Genomic DNA, 20,717 nt, shown 5'->3' with positions numbered 1-20,717 from the left:
GCATTTCACTACGCGGCACCAACACACATACACGTTACTCGTTACACGTGTACAGCGGTGACGGGTTTGGGCCACGTGGTGGCAGATGGGTGGGGGGTGGGGGGGGTGTTTGAGGGAGGGGGGAAGGGAGTTGAGGAGGGGGAGGGGCCTCTTCCGGTCGAGGGCTCAGATGACGTCACGCGCGGTGACGTGTCCGCCGGGGCTGCAGGGGGGGAACTGTAAACCGCCGGTGACGTCACGCGCTTTGACGTGCCGCCGGGGCTGCAGGGGGGAGAACTGTAAACCGCCGGTGACGTCACGCGCGGTGACGTGTCCGCCGGGGCTGCAGGGGGAGAGCTGTAAACCGCCGGTGACGTCACGCGCGGTGACGTCATTTTCTCCGCGTGGCGGCCGCCCCGGGTTTAGTTCCACGTCGTCCCGGCACCGCCTCACACCCGACCGAGGGCTACTCAAGTAGCAGCAGCAGCGACTCGCGTTGTTTTCTTCTCTCACACACACCACCCCCCTCTCCATCGTCGGCGTCCGTCTCCTGCTGCTAGCGCCGCCGCCGTCTTCTTCGTCGTCTTCGCACGGAGCTGTCGTGAGCGCACGAGAGCCGCGCCACCCACCATGGGCCTCGCCATCTCGCGCGTTCTCGCCGCGCTGCTCGGCACCAAGGCGATGCGCATCCTCATGGGTCCGTATTCTCTCTCTCTCTCTGTGTGTGTGTCTTCTTCTACTTCTCTCTCCCGTGTCTCTCTTCTCTCGCTTCACCATCTGTCTTGTCACTCCACACACATCACAACCTCTCAGCACCACACCTCCATCACCCCACACTCACATCACATCCTCATGGGTCCGTATTCTCTCTCTCTCTGTGTGTGTGTCTTCTTCTACTTCTCTCTCCCGTGTCTCTCTTCTCCCGCTTCACCGTCTGTCTCGTCACCCCACACACACTCTCATCACAACCTCTCAACACCCCACACTCACCCCACACCCTCGTCACCCCCACGCCCTCATCACCCCACACAACTCATCACACCCACACTCACCCCACACACTCACCCCACACCCTCATCACCCCACACACTCATCACACCCTCGTCACCCCCACGCCCTCATCACCCCACACAACTCATCACCCCACACAACTCATCACCACACTCTCACCACAACCTCTCATCACCTCGCACTCACCCCACACTCTCATCACCCCGCACTCACCACAACCTCTCAACACCCTCACACCCTCATCAACTTCTCTATCAATTCACCCCCCTCCACCTGTCGTCACCCTCTCTCTCGTCCCGATAGTCGCTCACTCATTCGTCGCCCGCACAGTCAAAAGACAGACAAATAGACATTGTATTCCTAAACAAGCATTCGGGCGGTGCTCATCTCTTATTTTAAACGTTGATATGAGCCAGTCGTGGACATTCCACATTGCTATGGCGCGGGAGAGTGTTTTTGTTTAGTTAATATCGGACAACCACTGACTTCCTGACAAAGTGGTACCCCGTTTTATCGGCACCAGGGTGAATGATGGGCTGAGTCAACCCACCAAGCAGGATTGGAACTCGCAACCTTTCCACGTGTGTGTGGTGTGCGAAGCGCTGTTGATGGCCAACACCAGTGACGATTATCTGAACCGGTCCTGGGCCTCCCCTAGGTCGACTCAACCTCAAATGAGTACCTGGTGCGGTGTGTAGTAAACATCGCCACTGGGGAGACAAAGGCGGTCGGGCGTGGTGCTGGCCACCCACCCCCTCGTGTACCGTTCCGGCCATCATAGGTGCTCGCTAACAGCACTTGCCCCTACAGTCTATCAAGGCTATATGGGGGATCTTTGTCTTTTTTGTTGGCCGCTGATGGAGGAGCGGTGGTGCAGTGGTTAGCGCTACGCTGCGCTACGAACCCGGCGACCCGGGTTCGATTCCCGCTCACGGCCAACACCACCGGGTGGCGATTATCTGAACCGGTCCTGGGCCTCCCCTAGGTCGACTCAGCATCAAATGGTTCGGTGTGTAGTACACATCGCCACTGGGGAGACAAAGGCGGTCGGGCGTGGTGCTGGCCACCCACCCCCTTGGCGACCTTCATAGACGCTCGCTAACACACACACACACACTTGCCCCGAACAGTGTTACAGGCTATACCGGGGATCTTTACCTTTGTTGCTGGCCGCTCGAGGTGTAATCGGGTCGGGCTAAATCGATACTTTTTATTTCGTTGGAACGATCCCAACACGGTGTGAAAGCGTCGCCTGCAGAAATCGGGATATGATCGTCACAGCGCTGTCGCTCTAGGACTCGAGTGGTGGTGGGGCTTGCACATCGCTAATCATCTGGCGTGGCAATGTAATTACAGAGAGGGATGTTGAAATACATAGCCCTTGTATGTATGTTGAACTTCTTTCGCACCGTACTACGTAGCCAACAGCGTGATGGTTAGGTGAATGAGGACACGGGTTTTGTTGGTAGGTTTTTTTTGTAACACTACGTAGAGTTTTAACCTTGACATTGTATCCGTAATGTTGTGTACGTGCCTTGGTTGTGTACGCATTTGAAGCTTCGTTAATGATAAAATATATATAGATGGTCACTGCATCGCACGGCACTTTCAGATGCGCCTCTACGGCCGTCTGGAACGCTCTTCCGACATTAGGAAGCCACTGGATGAGCTTACGCAGCGTCTCGATTGAAAACTAATTTATTTGGAATTGCTTTTTGTGTTTAGTTTGTTCTCCTTCACCTCCGATGAGCACGGTCGGCTACGTACGGTGCGATAGAACTTCAAATATAATTCATGCTCTTGGTTATTTCGGTAAAGTCACGTAGAAGGGAAATAATAAAATAATATAAATATTAAACAAGAAAACATTCTCACGACGTTTCGACTGCAACACAAGCAATCATGATCAGGTGTGAAATCCACATTTTATTGCTGTGGATTTTGAAATGTAAAATTTTTTTGCTGTGGATTTCACACATGATGATGATTGCTTGTGTTGCAGTCGAAACATCGTGAGTATTTTTATTGTTTTATATTTATATTATTTTATTATTTCCATTCTACGTGACTTTACCGAAAGAACCAAGAATATGAATCCCTGCAGTTAAATAAAAAAATATAATTCATGCTGTTCAACAAAAATATATTTCAAAGTGACGGTCGGCCTCCCAAAGAACGTCGCCGCTATTGGCTGCGTGTCCACCACCACCACACGCGTGACATCTCGGTGATGTGACACAATGACGCTCTTGGCCATACTTTTAATGAACATTGTTATGATTAATTATTCATGGCACTTCACACGCGTGTCTTGCACGTTAAGAGTTATTTCATGGGGGCGTGGGGGTGGGTTTCTGACCGAGCCGTTCATTGTGCGATGAAATGTTTTAATGGTGAACGTTGTGTTATTATTTAGTCATCGCAGGCCCACGTGGCGCAAGGGTATGTGGTAGGGGCTCTCTTGTCATTCGTAAAACAAGGCGAGAGTTAAATTCTTGGTAGGGTGTAAACTTGGCCATTCATTACCATCGCCTGTTTGGAGACAATAAAGATCCACGTTTGTAGGATGTTAACAATGGGTGTGTTGTGGAGAGACCACTGGCTCCCTCTCATGGCAATGTGGTAATTCGCAATCCAGGGGCAGTAGGTGCTGTCCAAAAACCCCTTTGTGAGAACGGGAGATTTTTTTTTTACGTGACCATAGACAACGCAAGTGAATCTGTGTGGTAAATTGATTCCGCATAATTTCCTGTGTGTGCTGTTAACATATATGCTGTTCTGTAATCTGGCTTCATATACAGTATAGCATTCTCCAAAGCAGTTGCTAAGAGCTGTATGAGGCTGGTTACTGTGGTGTTGGTGTAACTAAGCATACATTAAAAGAAGAGATCGTTGGTCGTTCGTTTTAACCTCAAATCAACACACAATTCAAACCAAACTACCATAAACTAGTAAAATATTACTCATGCGTAGGGAGGTTCGTGCATATACAGCAGGCATAAACAAGATGCTTCATCTCATGGAATTTTGCCAGCTAAAATATTTCGATGTAATGAATGCATGGCTGTGCTCAGCAGTTTTCGCCGTTCATGGAAATAATAGCCGTTCCTAAGGACGTGCTATGGAATGTGTGGTGTGTGTGGGGAGGGTGACGTGTGTGTGTACAGCTGTGAAACCCGTGAATGGAGAGCGAGTGGGTGAAGCTGGCTTTTGAGTTATGTGTGGGACTTGTTTGAACGCCTGACTACGGCACTACAATGAATGCGGGCCTGCGGGCGGGCGAGCGGGCCTGGTGCAGTGATAATGCTGATGCTGTGACTGTGGAACGCAGTTGGATTGGACGCTGCCGGCAAGACGACCATCCTGTACAAGCTCAAGCTGGGCGAGATTGTGACCACCATTCCCACCATAGGTAAGGCCCACCGAGATGTATGGCTCTTTTTCAGAAGTGACCTGGCCACAAAGGCTTTTTAAGTGCATTCACTTGAGGGAACTTGATAGCTGGCTAAATCCTGTTGTTTGTGTATCTTGCCAACTGCAAATAAAACCGATTGTTTTGATGACTACGGCCCTTTTAAGCATACTATGGTAGTGGCTTTTTGCAAAAGACTTTAGATTTATAATTTTAATCTACTGGATGTTGGTTCTTGTGCACGGACAATGGAGTGAGTGAGAGCCTATCCCTTCCCGCATGCCAATTTTCCGCCATTAGATGAATGCAGGCTGATTCTGGCGCGCCATTGTGGTTCAGTAGAGTCTTTCCTCGCTTAACGCGGCAATTTTCAGGAACGCAGCTGCCGCATCAAACGAGGAATGACTATAATTGCTAAGAAAAAGTGCATTCTCTTCTAAGTTAAATAATTGTGCCTTAAGTGGCTTATTATGAATCGGTAATCCACGGTATCATCTTTCTATCACATCATCAGAAGAAGAGGGATCATTATGGCTGTAAAACTTGCCATAAACCAGTGTTCTTCATTGCAAGGCTTGCGGGCGGCCCTTCGTGGCCTTTAGTGCGGCCCCTGACAATTCTGCCCCCCGACAATCACAAATGTAAAAACGCCCCATCATGCTGTCAAACCTCACTGATGTCTTATCGGCGAAAGTGGCCCCCCCCCCTCCGAAAATTATCGAAGAACACTGCCACAGACGGTTCAGTTTACTATTGTGAATGTGGTTCGTGTCAGGCTTCAATGTGGAGACTGTGGAGTACAAGAACATCTCCTTCACCGTGTGGGATGTGGGTGGCCAGGACAAGATCCGTCCTCTGTGGAGGCATTACTTCCAGAACACTCAGGTACTCCTCGCCGCCTCCCGTGACAATATGAATCTTGTACTTTTGGTATTCGCGCCTTTCTCAGGACGCAATGCAATCGTCACAAAGGGCAGCCGCTTTTTTCGCAGACAGTCTGCAGTAGTTTTACAGTCGGTGGGGGCAATTTTGCTATGTGTAATCGCATTTGTGTAATGTAATCCCGTACAAACCGAGTGCTACGTGAATTGCATAGATATCAATGCACTTGATTTACCAAGGAAAAGCCTCATTGGGTCTCTCAAGACCCTTTTCGCAGGAGGGTCCTGCATTATATTTTTGGCCAATTCATTAATTAGGGGTTGTCGGCTTGGAGGAAACAGGGCTACGTGGAGAAACCCAATGCATAAAGGGGGGATGATAACACTCTAGTTTTCCACAGATATATTCAATTATCCATTTTTGCACTGCCATCTCCTGGCCGCTGAGCAGCCCACGTCTGTAAAACCTGGTATTTACCATTTCATATCCAACTATTGTTATCTAAGCTTGACCCTGTTTAGCTTCAAAGTTTGATAGGATCAGTCCCCCATTCAGGATGTTTTGTTCATAGGCAGTGCTGGTTAATTTAGGAATACCTATTCCATCCATGTTTATTCCACACAGGTTCTTTGTGTCCGAATTGGAATATAATGGAATACAATGGGCACAACTAGTCTAGCGATAGTCCCAAATGGTACGGAATTAGCCTGTTCAGAAAGAATGGCAATCATTATAATGGGCTGGACAGTGAAACGTGCTTGCCTTGGCGTACTCTGTGTAAATCCACACATATTTTAGTGTGTGCTGGTTGCGTGTGATGCAGCACATGCTGTACCGTTAAGCTGTAGTGTAAACAATGCGTGGTAATTCCCAAGCTGTGCTGCTCCCCAGATTAAAATCTTTTGAAAGTTGGCTTTGAGCAGTGATGCCCAGTCTGTGTGTGTGTGGCATGGCATACATTTTAACTCCTGAGGGCAGGGTGCTGGGTAGGTACTGTATAGCCCACAACAGGGACATTATTTGTGTTATAAACATACAGTGCAACATCATATCCAAACCGTCATTTATCTTCCCCAGACCAATTACCGCCCAAACCCAGAGCAGTATTTGAGGAGTGGACCGCCGCTGATTTTCCGAGCTTGTAAAAAAAAGGGTATTTATTTTCTGGAATCGCGTCACGTGAAAATGTTTACCCAAATTACGAATCGTTTAAGGAGGGAGGGCGGCAGGGTTGCTTGTGCAATAGGGCACTTGCCAGTCCGTTAGCTGGCATCATGCAAACACTCGTGCGCTGGCTCGGCCTACCAAGGTGCAGGAAATAATTGAATGAGCAATGTGCAAAGCATGACTTCCCTTGCACTTGGGCAGGAATGCTGCACACGTGTAAAGTCGGCGTACACTGCCGCCATGGCTTTGACAACCGTTCATGGACCTACATTTGCTTTTATAAACTGAATAAGTCAGAATATTGTATTTAACAAAAAATACAGTAGAATATTGTTTGTGAGTTTTTTTCGTGTGGTCTGTGTGAACTGTGGTTTATTGAGTTTAAAAAGTTTTGCTAAATATTGCTTTGCGATGTCTTTAGCTGTAGAAAAGAGTTCCGGTAGTTAATATGTTTAAAACTGTAACATTCACAAATCCGCAGTGATATCTAGGATGCAGTAAGTTGACCTTTAAGTGAGGTATGGATGGAATCCAAGGAAGACGATGAGAAAAACCACACGTGTGTGTATCTGGATAGACAAGGCCTCAGATTCTCGATTTTTGACATTTTTACTTAGTAGTTTTAGATCACATCTTTTATGTATGTATGTTGAAGTTATTTCGCACCGTACATAGCCAACTGTGCTAATCGGAGGTGCGGGGGAAGGACAATACACTCAACACAAAAAGCGCTTCTAAAGAAATGATTTTAAATCTTCGTCATTAAATGTTGGAAACATTTGTTGTGAATCTTATTTTATGTTATTCCTTCCCATTGAAACGTAAATATGTTTTCTTAATCTAGCACACGTAGGATTTTGTTTAATTTAACCATTGTGCTATTATGCCTGCTCAGTGGGTGTTGCTAACTGGAATTGCATAAATGTCCCACCATTACGTTATTTGGATTGTACGTTTTTAAAACACACCTTTTACTTATAACTTGTAATAATTCCAGACCTTGATGACTGCAGCAGTGCTAATGCTTTAAACTAATTGCGGTGTAATTCAACACTTAAAAAAAAAATCTGAAAACACAGGCACACTGTGCCATTGAGTACGCAGCAGGGGTGAGCCCATTTAGCTGTGGGCCACGTTATGTATTAATTTTAATCGGCTTTAGTATGTTTAAGGTGCTGTTATGCTTGTTAATGGACTAGTCTGTATTGTACAAACACATTTTTTCTCATAGATCAGATTAATTTATATTCTTTGGGTCTTTCCTTCAAGCCACGTAGATAGAAAATATATATATATATATTTGTATTATTTTTTTCTATCTACGTGGTTTTACGGAATATTAATTCCTGCAGCCACGAAAGCTTTAAGTCAAGATTCAGATGAATTTACTTGTTTCGCAAGACTATTCGGTAATCCGGGATGATGCCAAGGTGCAGTGGTTAGCCCACTGGCCTTGAGACAACCGCGTGGCACTTGAAACAATGTTCAAGTGTTTTTTTATAACCTCTAACTCTCTCCACCCAGCAGCATAAATGGGTACACCACAGTCGATTGACAGATCGTAGTTGGTGTTAAGTGTGGGTACACACCTCGTCCAAGACGCCTGGCTCATGTGCAAGAGTAGGACATCAATGCCATCAAGAGGGGCTCACAAGCTAATTCTCGTGGAGGCCATAGTGGAGTAGTGGTATGGTGAGCAAGCAATTGCATGGCTGCACCTTTACTTACAATCCATTTTCGAACGTTTTCTTTGGCATTCGCCAAAAGTGCGACCTTTCAGATCCGATGCGCAAGGTGGAGGGAGGGGGGGGGGGGGGGGTCCTTGCCACGTTCCTAGAATGTAGTTGTGCATTACAAGTGTAGTGACAGAACGGTCACTACTGTGTTGGCCCGTACGAGGGCTGGGGGCCCCAAGGGGGTGCCTGGGGAGTCACGTGCTGGAGGGATCCGGACCTTCCCAGAGGTGGGGGAAGTGAGGCGTGGCCTGGGAAGTGAGGCGTGGCCTGGGAAGGGAGGCGTGGCCTGGGCGGAGCCGGCCACGCCAGAGAGACGAGATATAAGCGGGGTGTGAAGGCAGAGCAGGGCTGTTCCTGAGAAGAATGAAGACACCTCGTGAAGATGCCAGAAGAGAAGACCTAGAGTGAGCGGACTGCCAGCAGCCACCTGGCTGGGTCACGCTGGAGCGGCTAAAATACAATGGTGTGTTAGCTAGTGTAGGTCGGTGGTCACCACCCTATGTGTAGAGTAAGAGTAACTGTTGGGTAAACGTTGTGTTAATTAATAAATGAGTGTTGCCTCCCAAGAAGTGTGTGCGCCTAAATTGAACCCATTACACAAGCATGGGACTTGGCAGACCATGAAGAGCCGGACTTCAAATTTGCCTAATTACCGTACTTAAATGCATAATTTGTGAGTAAACAAAGAAAAATAAACACGACATGCAGTTACTTTCTTCCAACTTTAATACCAACGCTGTACGCCACTTAGCTTAGTGGAGCTTATCACCACTCCATGGCCTATCTAACAAGTGCCCCCCTCCAGTTATTGTTACTTGTAAGAGTGTGCCGCTTATTTTAATTGCTCTACGAGTTTGTTTTGGTCACTTGACTCCAACGCCTGTGGCGCTCAGTACTCGGCTGCACATTCACTTGATTTTAGTTCGGCCAGATACTGCAACACGGCTTGTGTTCGACCGAATTTTAAGGCGAAGGAACCTCTATCTTTCCACATTTTACTGTATGTGCTAAATTCTCATGCACTTTGTGTGATAAGCTTTACATTTATGAATTGCACTTAAGTGGGTAATAATTTAGTGAAGCACACACATTTTTACAGGGAAAGGTTTAAGGTTCCTGTTTATGAACTTTTTAATTAAATTGCTACTGTCCATACACATTAGCTGGTACTGTGACATTAGAAAGGTGTGCTACCAGTGACAGCACACTGCTGAGACATAATCAAATCGGCACATTGACCTTTGAAAATAACACCGGGTCCTCTATTTTAGGATGTGAAGGCATGCCACTGCCCACTGTGAACAAATGCTCGGCACACATTGCAAATGCGTTGTCGTTTCAATTGCTGTCATCTGCCTCGTTGTCATGCAGGGACTCATCTTTGTGGTGGACAGCAATGACCGTGAGCGCGTACAGGAGGCAGCTGAAGAACTGCAGAAGATGGTAGGTCCATCGCTTGGAGCTTCTTGCACAGTCCACGGGATTCCTGTACAAAGCAAACCGTCATGTGTACACGTTATGCATATATAAGCAGAACTGTCTTCCGTGTCTCCACATATAAATACAATTCTGTTTTTCTCCCTGGCCTATTGGCTCTCCAGACCAGTATTATGCCAGTAGCATCTCTGTACATAAAACTCTGGAATTGTTTGGACCTCATGGGTCTCAAAATTATATTGGTCTAAAGCCAATAAGCTGATGGACTAAATAATAATGTGTTGGCGCAACAGAATTCAGATTTTATGCTATATATGCTTTAATCCATAATGCTCCAACAATCAAATTATTTGTATTCAATCATGTGTCTGCTACTGAATGTAAATCCATTATCGGTATGCACGTTACACACAGGCATAGCCATTTTACTCCATACAAATGATTGTGGATTCAAAGGGCACCTGCCACTTAATTTATTTCCTAGATTCTAACACGGCAATTGCACGCATAAAGACCGAAACGACAGACCGCTTACCTAACATGGTGCGCGTGCAAACACGGACAGTCAGGGAGTGAATCGAGGCCTCTGATTGGTGCGGGGAAGCCTGACAGAGGATTGGCTGGAAGCAGAGAATTGAAGTGATTTGGAGGAGAAATACAAACGTAAAAGGTGGGAAGCGAGGGTCGACTGACAACCATCGGAGGAGGAGGACGGGGATTGGCTGAGGGAGGTAGGGTGAAGGGATCCTTCGAGAAAGGGTGCTCGAAGGATATAAGAAAGGGATAGCACAAGGGGAAGGGACGGTTGGAATTAAGACAAAGTTCACGCATGAAGAAGTGTTTGTGTCCACAATTAAAGGCTCTTAGTAAAGTGAAGAACATGTGTCGGTCGTCGTTACACATGTAATCCTTGCTAGGGCGCCATACATCGAGACCGGCATGTTAATGGTCCCACTCTCCTCAGCCTCATTTGTGACTCATAGTACCCCACTGGGAGTCTTGTCTTGGTAACAATGCAGCTTACACATTGTGGAGTGAAAAGTTTTGAACAGTGGTGGCCCTTCTAACCCAATACCTGTAATTTTACATGGTGATTACATATGTAGTCTGTTAAAATGTATGTATATACCCTTGATGTGTGCGGGTTTAAACAACATTGATGTGTTGCATTGTTTAATAAGGCACTGCCATAATTCACAGCGTTGGGAAGCGTGATTGAAAGAAAGTGTCGAAGAAATATAATTGCCAATACAAGTTTAATCTGTGAACTGTCACTTTGGGGTACGCTGAATCTTTGCTATGCTTTGTGATTTATCCAAATGCGGCTGTGTTTTAATGTTTGTGTTGGACAAATTGTAGCAAAAACAAATATGCGATGCCGACCATAGTCACATGAACACTGTGGCCTGGTAATGAAGAGAGACCGAGACAAAGAGAAAGCAGAAGATAACCCCAAATAGAGATAGCGGGAGTTCAAGAAAGGCAGAATAAACAGAAAGAGGGAGGATAACGAGATGGCCACTTTATTGAATAAATACGTTAAGAAAAGGTCTATTTTTGGATCAGAATTCAGCGCAACCCTGACACCTGAATATTTGGAGTTTCTGTGTTCTCCCCGTGGTCGCGTGCATTTTTTTCTGGGTCCTCCGGATTTTTCCTCCACATTTCGAAAACATACGTTTAGAGCATTTGGCTGTAATACATTTTCACATTATAAGCCACTTCATAGAGCTATCATTTGTGGCTAGGTCGCTTCTGAAAAACAGTTATATATCCTGGTGGGCCTTAACTGATAAAATTTAAATAGTTTAGTTTAATACCCTCGGATGTAAAATTTCGAATTAAAGCTTTCGTGACTGCAGAGATTCATCTTCTTGGTTCTTACGGTAAAGTCACGTAGAAGGGAAATAATAAAATAATAAAAATAAAACATAAAATACAATTCTCACGACGTTTCGGCCACAACGCAAGCAGCCGTCCTCAGGTGAAGAACAGGTCTGTCGGAAAGACAGCGTCTGAATGAGCACCACCAAGCTTGGCAGCGTATATTTAAGCTGGGTTAGAGGGGGAAGGGCGCCTTGACAAAGGAATTTGCATATCAAGAGGAATTTTGCATATTTATGGAAAATGCAGATATGGGATTAGTCACGACTTGACGGCCGTGGCCTGTGCATCTCCTGGATTGCCGCTTCTCGTGGCGTTTGACCGTGACGTCGTGCGTGTGTGCGCGCGCGTTCCGCTCCAGATGCAAGAGGACGACCTGAAGGACGCCGCGCTGCTGGTGTTGGCGAATAAACAGGACCTGCCCAACGCCATGGCCATCGGCGAGCTCACGGAGAAGCTGGGTCTGCACGGACTGCGCAACCGTGCTGTGAGTTCTCTCACCCCCTCCCTCCTCCAGCCCCCTCCTTTCTGCCTCCTGCACGCGGCCCAGAAATGGGTTGGTTCAACTTTTGACACAAGCCTGTAAAAGAATACATTTTGGTGGGTTTTGCCGCCTTCCTTATTTTGACACCACAATCTAAATGCTAATGTTTTAATTCAAATTGTTAATCCTCCAATCTTCCTTTCAAGGGAGGTATTTAATCCTTTTATATGCCTTCAACCCGTCATTTACAGTTGTCTTTTTTTCAAAAGTGATGCAAACTCTGTTGGGTCGGCATGAAAAATTTTGTCACAGCATTCTTATATATAAAAAGCCAGAACCCTGATGTCACGCGAACTCCGTAATGCCATCATTAATAATCAGGGGCGGGTGACGTCACTCCACATGGAGCATCCCCCCCCCCCCCCCTCAATAATCATATGAGTGGAATTTTATTTTCCGATTGAATATTTCAGACTTTTACTGCAATACACCTGTCCTTAGATGGGCTGTGTAGGCTATTTGTAAGAATATGTCAACATGTGCCAGTGTCACACCTCAATCCACAATTGTTAATGTACCTTTGTATTGTTAATAGCGTGATAGATTGTTAATATGCTATTGAGTGTAAGTGGACTCTCACCTGGACGTTGTGCCATGTCAGTAAGGACTAGTTTGGTATACATCTGTTTTTTTGTGCGTGTGTGCATCTGTTTGTCCCAACAGTGGTTTGTGCAAGCGACATGCGCCCCCCAGGGAACAGGGCTGTGCGAGGGGCTGGACTGGTTATCCAATAAGCTCGCCAAGTAATAATGCAGGCGGAAGCATGGGAACTACCACCAGAGTGAATGATACCACACAGCATGCACACACTGACAGTGGGAAGGAGATATAGGATGTATGGACATTAAATACCAATATGGAATTGGCCTCTGGAGCAGTTATCATTACATTTTATTTCCACGTCATAACATATGCGTTATGTTGTGTGTGCTGGCATCAACACTTTTGTGAAGTTATTTAAACTGAAGTCCCTTCCTCTACTATTCCCTTTGCAGTCATTTGACCGCACGCCTCGCATGCACAAGCCGACTTAACACGTAATACTCTTTTAAGTTGCACTACCTCCAGTGAACTATTGGCACGGCGTTTTGCTCTTATTGACATAACTTACAATTGAATCGTACGAAGATGAAGCGTTATTAAACAATTCATTCGTCATGCAATTTTACAGACGACAGAACTTCATTTATTTTGGAATGGCTGCTATGTCAAGAGATTTACCAACATTTTGCATTTGATGTAAGGATGATATTGACTTGACATGTGCACAGTTTCAACATTTGTGCAATCAAGGAAAGGTTATTGACAGTTACGGCATTTCGTTTATACTTCGATTTCTATTTATTTCTCCATCATTGAGCTGTCCACTCATCTTCTGTTCAAATACAATTATTGTGCCATCGAGTTTGGTAATTATTTCATGCATTCGTGGTGAACGCCGAGGTAAAATAATGGGAATTAGAGTTTGGGAGTTAATGTGTAAATTAGAACACGTCAAGGAATTAGTTCTTCTTGTCAGTGGAAAGGGGAGCAAGGTGGCTTTATTTTTTATTTTGTTTTGTTTTTGAGATGGGTATGTTTCCATAATGTGATTTTCATTTACAATGTAAATCATAAATCGCTTGCAACAATTTCAGTTGCTCGGCCCATATAATGATGTTTAGGAACATTAAACATTAAATGTTTGCTTTCACTCTTTTAAGTTCGACATCTTTGCATCCATATCAACAAATATACTTTAATTTTCCATTTTGTTTAAAGTTGTTTCTTTTTTAAGTCTAACTTAGCTGTGTTTTCCAACACTTCAGCCACGTATGATAGAATATTTTTCTTAAAGTATTGGCTTTTTTAATTTACGTTGCAAGATACTAAACTAGTACATAAGTATATATTTTTAACATTACTGCATGCCAATATAAAATGCAAGACACGGTAATATATTGCAGCATACAATATCGCTGTTTTTTCTTCTCAAACTATTTGATCAGTAGATATTTAAATACAAGAGCTTAGCTTTGTGTACATCATAATGTGTGTTATGATTCAACGTTATAGTAACATTCCATATGGCTTCTGTACTCATTTTGGACTTTACATAGCAATCATTGGCAGATCTCTGCCCCAGGTCACTCTTGCAAATGAGACTATCCTGGTCTCTTCGAGTTCTCACCTCGTTAAACAAAATACACTTGAAACGCGAGGCGATGCCTTTGACTTGAACATTGTGCTTGCAATTGCAACTCCCACGATGAAAGAGCTTGACTAACACAAATGCGCATTTATTAACATTGTTAGCAAAACACGATCAAGGAAAATTATATCAGGCCTAGCATTTCTCAAATCATACGTGTAGTGTGTGGATCTTTTGGCATATACATGCCCCTTAATGGTAAGGGGCACTTAAAAAACGTGAGTTGCCCCTGGCCGATCACGGTGGTGCGGAGAGGAATTAGACCGGTGTTGTGTGCTGGTAGAGAATTGAGCAACACCCATCATTTATGGCCATATACATCCCAGGATAAATGCTGTTTATGAGAAGCCTTAGACGTGTGATTTGACTGGGCTTGTGCGGCATACACTTGTTTAGGCCCGGTAGCCTGTAACATGATTCGCCTTTGCCTTAATCGAAGTGTTTACTGAGTGACACTAATTGTGTGTGTGTGCGCGCGCCATTGGTTTTTAGATGTGGCATTTTTTTGTGTGCGATTCCCAGTACTTTGTGATTAAGTGTATAATGTCGAAAATGCACAATTTATTTGTGAATGTTAGTGCTGTTTGACATGACACTTTTGGTGTTTATAAAACGTGCACCCCCTATTCACGTATCATATTTCCACGTCTACTTTAAAAATATGGGTTCTTGTTTTAGTCGGTGTGGGTTTACTCTTGAAATCTGTTAACACAAAAATTGAGCTTGTTTCGATAAATGGTCAAAACCTCATTGTCTGCAATGTGTTATATCACTGCGGGACACTTAAGACTTGAGTGCATTTAATATGGGACTGCAGGAGACCAAAATATTAAATTGTGTAAAAACAACGCCATTCTGTATGCTGTAGCTCTTAATAAACTCACGTTTGTACAACAGAATGGTTTGAGATGGTTATTGCTTGACAATCTGTAATCAACACTGCGTGAGGGTGGGTGGATTGCACAAACGTCATGAAACACCCTTCCCATGGGCGTCGTGATCCCCCATACCTTGGCTTCCCAGGAGATGGCAGTACAGCAAGTGGATAAACGTCCACCTGTTGCCGCACTTGCGTTGCGTGAGTTTTCTCCGGGTCCTCCGGTTTCCTCCCACCTGTATAAAATAGTCGCTCATTATTCGGAATTGGCCAAACATCTCGGTGAACGTCGATGCAGGTCGGACAATATTGCTGGGGCAAAGGTTCACACGTACAAGTTAAATTTATTTTTTAAAAGTTTTCGTGACTGCAGTGATTCATATTGTTGGTTCTTTCGGTAAAGGCACGTAGAAGGGAAACAAAATAATAAAAATATAAAACAAAATTATCACGACGTTTTGACTGCAACACAAGCAATCATCAGGTGTGAAGCACACCTGATGATGAGAATTGTATTTTTTATATTTTTTACTAGCTGTACTACCCGGCTTCGCCCGGGACTTGTATCCACCACGGCCGGCCGCCTTTGTCTCCCCAGTGGCGATGTTAATACGCTACAGCAGTTACTCGTTTGAGGCAGAGTCGACCTAGGGGAGGTTCAAATAATCGTCACCGGTGGTGGCCGTGAGCGGGAATGGAACTGGGTTCGCCGGGTTGGTAGCGCAGCGTAGCGTTAAGCACTACACCCACCGCTCCTCACACACCACACACGCACAAACACACACAGACACACACACAGACACACGCAGACACACACAGACAGAGACACACACACACACAGACAGCACGCTAACCACTACACTACCGCTCCCCACACACCACACACGCACACACACAGACACACACACAGACACACACACACAGACACAGGCAGCACGCTAAGCACTACACTACCGTTCCCCCTACACAACACACGCGCGCGCGTCCATAGGTACACATACACGCGCTTGCTGCAGACACACACGACTGTCAGGGTGCGTACGGCAGTAAACGACTGAAATAATAAAGCGGCAATGCTGCGCGAGGAACGCCTTAGACCTGCAACACATTTGTGTAATGCGAGCGTAAACACACAAACACATACAAACACATACACAATACACACACACATACATGCAGACACACAGACAGACACATAACACACATACATACACACACATACATACACAGAAACACATACACACACATACATAGACACACACATACATACACACAAGCACATGCACACACGTACACGCATACATACAGACACGCAGACATACACATAAAGACAGAAAAAAACCCACATACATACACACACACAAACACATACACACACATACATACACACATACATACAGACACACAGACATACACATAAACACATACACACATACACATGACCCGGCTTCGCCCGGGACTTGGATCCACCACGCCCGGCCGCCTTTGTCTCCCCAGTGACGATGTTCACACACGACACCAGTTACTCGTTTGAGGCTGAGTGGACCTATGGGAGGGCCAGGTCCGTTTCAAATAATCGTCAGCGGTGGTGGGCGTGAGTTGGAATCGAACTGGGGTCGCTCAACCAGCTTAATGACTATTTGTACAAAGAACATATAAAGAATCGATTATAATAACCAGGCTACAGTCCACATTATAGACTGCCAGTACACGCAGTCAGCTACATAAGCAGGCTAGAGTGTACATGATAGACTGGCAGTACGCTGACCCAGCTTAGTGACTATTTGTACAGTGAACATTTAAGTAATCGATTGTTGGCGCGTTGGGTTTAAAAGTAATATTAATTGCACACATTGTGGTGGGGGTGGAGTTAAGAGTAGGAAAAACTTAGATGAATTTACCTCAGAGTGGCGTGGTGGGTGTCGAGGCCTAGTAGCGTGCAGAGCCTGCGGCCTCGCCAAAATTGTCCAGCCGGCAGAGGCAGGGTACGGGTGGCGTGCCTTCCCCCCCCCCCCCCCCCCTAGCGCTCGAACAATACTGTGTAATGGCTATTATTTAATTATTTACGGAGCCTATGAAAGTAGCGAAGGCGTGGCTAGCCGTTGGCAGGGGCAACCGCCGTCCAATGAAACTGCAGCCCTTGGCGAAAGCGTCGCTAGCCGTTGCCAGGTCCAATGAAAGCGGCGAAGGCGTCGCTAGCCGTTGCCAGGGGCAACCGCCGTCCAATGAAAGTGCGTATGGTCCGAACTCCACACACACACACACAGACGGACAGACAGACATTCACGATTTTATATATATAGATTTTATTGTTTCCCTTCTATGTGACTTTACCGAAAGAACCAAGAATAGGTTACATGTATGTGACGAGGCTCCTTTCATTTGCCCTGCTTGCATGTTGCTATCTGGATAAGTGTATCGGACCAACCACTTGCAATGGATACATAACCGCTGCCGAGTTGAACACCAGCCCTGGTCGGTTCGCTTGCTACGGTGGCAGGGTCACGTTGTGGGCAGCAGATGGCAGTGCAGGGAAAACCAATTGTTCTCACAGTCTTCAAGCGGCACTGACCGGCCCGGTGAAGTGTGGATTTAAATCACTTCCACTGCCCCTCGTAAAGCAGTGGAGGATTGAAATAAGGGGCCGTCCATAAATGACGTCACGCACCTAGGAGGGGGGGGGGGGGTCAGACATTTGTGACGAGGGTTGAGAAATGTGACGTTACATCCAAATGCGCAACTTTATAAATAAATATAGACACACGTTCTACTTGATTAAATAGACTTTAATAAATGTTTTCTCCTACAACATCAGAGTGCAGCGCCACATTAAATACGCACTACAATGACAATAGTTTAGAGCGATTTGAAGCATGTTTTATTTGGGGGGCGGGGGCAGAGCTTTGTGACGTCATTTGAGGGGGGATCTGACTTTGTGTGACGAGGGGGGGGGGGGGTCAAAAATCGTCCAAAATCGCGTGACGTCATTTATGGACGGCCCCTAAGGGCTGAGCATCGACAAATGGTCGGAGCAGTGCCCTCGTGTGCGACTTGCCTTGACCTTCTGTCAATGTTGATGAGGGTCGCAAGTTCACCTTGCCAGTAAAACACGCCGGGGAAACGAGATGGTAACTTAACAAATGCTGCGAGTTTGTTCCCATGGCAAATATTCGTGGTCTTAGGTTTTTTCGGTAAAGTCACGTAGGTAAAAATAAGTAATAATAAAAATAAATAATAGTACAAATAAAATAATATTTCTATTATTATTTATATTATTTATTTGTAATAATACAAATAATTATAGAAATATTATTTCTTTTTATTTATTTGTAAATATAGAAATAATTATAGAAATAAAATAATATTTATATTATTTATTATTTATTTTTACCTACGTGACTTTACCGAAAAAAACCTAAGAGTGTGAATCCTTGCAGTCACGAAAGCTTCAAATCTAGAAATATTCGTGGCTTGTTCGCATTTTTGGTGTCCTCTCGTCTAACGCTGCAGTTAGTTAGACTCGGCCCTAAAGAAGGCTGTCTCTGGTGTAGACAAATCCGTTTCAAAGACAATACAAATAAATTACCAGAGCATGTTTTTGTTTGCATGTTCACCGCAAGTACGTGTTGTTAATGCAGACATGGTTCTTTGCAAAAGGTTTCTGTTTGGTGTATTAACATGTTGACGGCTGTCTTATTGCGATAAAGGGTAAAACATGCTTATACCAAGGCCGTAGCCATGGAGTCAACATGGGGGGGGGGGATCAAATCTTCCAGGGTGTCTGGGCCCCCCCCCCCCCCCCCCCAGAAAAAATATATAAATTTGAAAACTAATTTCCTGCCTAAAATAAAAAAAACAATTCACTAACACATGGGATGGATTTTTTTTACCATAATGTTTAATAGTGTATTGTATTACATTGCTGTTTTTTTACCTTTTTTTGTTTCATGGCATGTCATGGCAGAGATTAGGGATTCATAAAGTACAACCACAATCATATAAACATAAATCTATGCATTGTTATATGAAGACAAGTCCAGATATTGTGGCCACGGTTTAGCAAATTCTTGTTTTTATTTACATAGCATCGCAATTATTTATTTTAAAACATTTTCATAGCAATATAATGGGGGGAGGGACATTTTGAGCATATTTGAATATATTATAATTATAATTACGGCCTTGGCTTATACTATTCGTGGCGTGTCAGTATAATACAGTAAAATGTAATAACTTGAGCCACATTGATCCATTGATTTATTTTTAAACACATCTCAGTATTTTTAAATCCTTTATATTAAGTTTGCTTGCTTGCGTGCTTGCTTGCTTACGACCGTGCAAATCTTTCGGTCGTTTTTTAACCCACTTCCCGTGATCCAATCGAGCTGACATTTTGCACACAGACTCGTTGTGCGTGACAATTTATTTTCGTGAAATTTTTTTTCCAAAATTTTACACTGTTTAGGGAATTTTTTAAAAATATTTAATTACCAATTGCTTAATGCTGGCAGAAAATCATCTGACCCATAGGTGGCAGCCATCTCAAGCCAGAGGACGAGAGGACTAGCCGCCACGCATATAAAGGATTTAGAGTGAAAAAAATTGTTTTTACGGGTTAATTTATTACACATCCCATTAGATAAACGACTTTCTAGGCGTGCATGGTAGCAGCAACATTGGTGCAGCACAATCATTCTAAATCAGTCTTTACATTCAGTGCCTCATCACGAACATATAGCTTGCTTTGGTTGATTGAACACAAGCAAATATTGAAGCGGTTTTGCCTATCAGTGCCTCATGAGCAGCCAGGCTTGCTTGCATTGATTCAACAAGCGAATTCTGAACGGGTTTTGATATTCAGTGAATCGTCAGTAAATTATAGCTTACATTGATTCAACAAGCAACCGAACTGGTTTCGATTATCAGTGTCTCGTCAGGAGTCAGGCTGTCAATTAGTTCGATAAGAAAACTGAACCGGTATCGATGTTCAGTGTCTCATCAGCAGTCAAGTTCAAGTTAATGTATTAGGTATAGCCTTGTGAGCCATTCGGCTCTTGAATCGGGTGCAACCGCAACAAACAAAAAACAAAAACATGAACAAAAAACATCTTAAAGTGAATATGTGACTAAGTGCAAACAGAAAATCCAAGAAAAGACAGCAAAATATTGCAGAAAAAAACACGCTGTGTGCAAAAATCCCAGTGGGATGCAAGTCAAACAACCAACAACAAGACAACTTAGATTAAGGCCATCAGTCTAACTTTGTACTACAACAAACATTGGCAAACCAATACACTTTTCGAAATCACCAAAATAAAGCCATGAAAGCAATGAAAAAGCAATCATAGGAACTGTGACGGAATTTTCACAATAAATGGCATAAACAATATGTACAACTATCAAAACCCTGCAGACATAGCTGGCTGCTTGAGTCACTCCACAACAGCAGGAGCATCAGTAGGAGTATTATAATGTTTCAATGCACCTTTAAGATCAGCACACTAAATCAAAACACAGGTCATACTTTGTAGCCATCATCCGGAGCGAAACATTTTATTTTAGGCCACTGAATAGCACTGGCAAGCTCGGGGTGTACA

The 20,717-nt window shown here is 44.6% G+C and overlaps 1 protein-coding gene across 1 annotated transcript; it reads left to right on the top strand.

The window, feature by feature from the left end:
• Positions 1-365: 365 nt before the first annotated feature.
• On the top strand, positions 366-15,142 carry LOC133349508 (ADP-ribosylation factor 4-like). Its single transcript, XM_061563031.1, has 6 exons — positions 366-676; positions 4,322-4,402; positions 5,178-5,287; positions 9,559-9,630; positions 11,870-11,995; positions 12,716-15,142. The coding sequence occupies exons 1-6, from the start codon at positions 610-612 to the stop codon at positions 12,797-12,799; spliced, it is 540 nt and encodes a 179-aa protein (XP_061419015.1). The 5' UTR covers positions 366-609; the 3' UTR covers positions 12,800-15,142.
• Positions 15,143-20,717: the final 5,575 nt, after the last annotated feature.

This window comes from Lethenteron reissneri, chromosome 30 (genome assembly GCF_015708825.2).
Source record: "Lethenteron reissneri isolate LAM-NWPU_2019-01 chromosome 30, ASM1570882v1, whole genome shotgun sequence".
In the NCBI taxonomy this organism is placed as follows: Eukaryota; Metazoa; Chordata; class Hyperoartia; order Petromyzontiformes; family Petromyzontidae; genus Lethenteron; species Lethenteron reissneri.
This window is presented reverse-complemented; position numbering and strand designations above follow the sequence as displayed.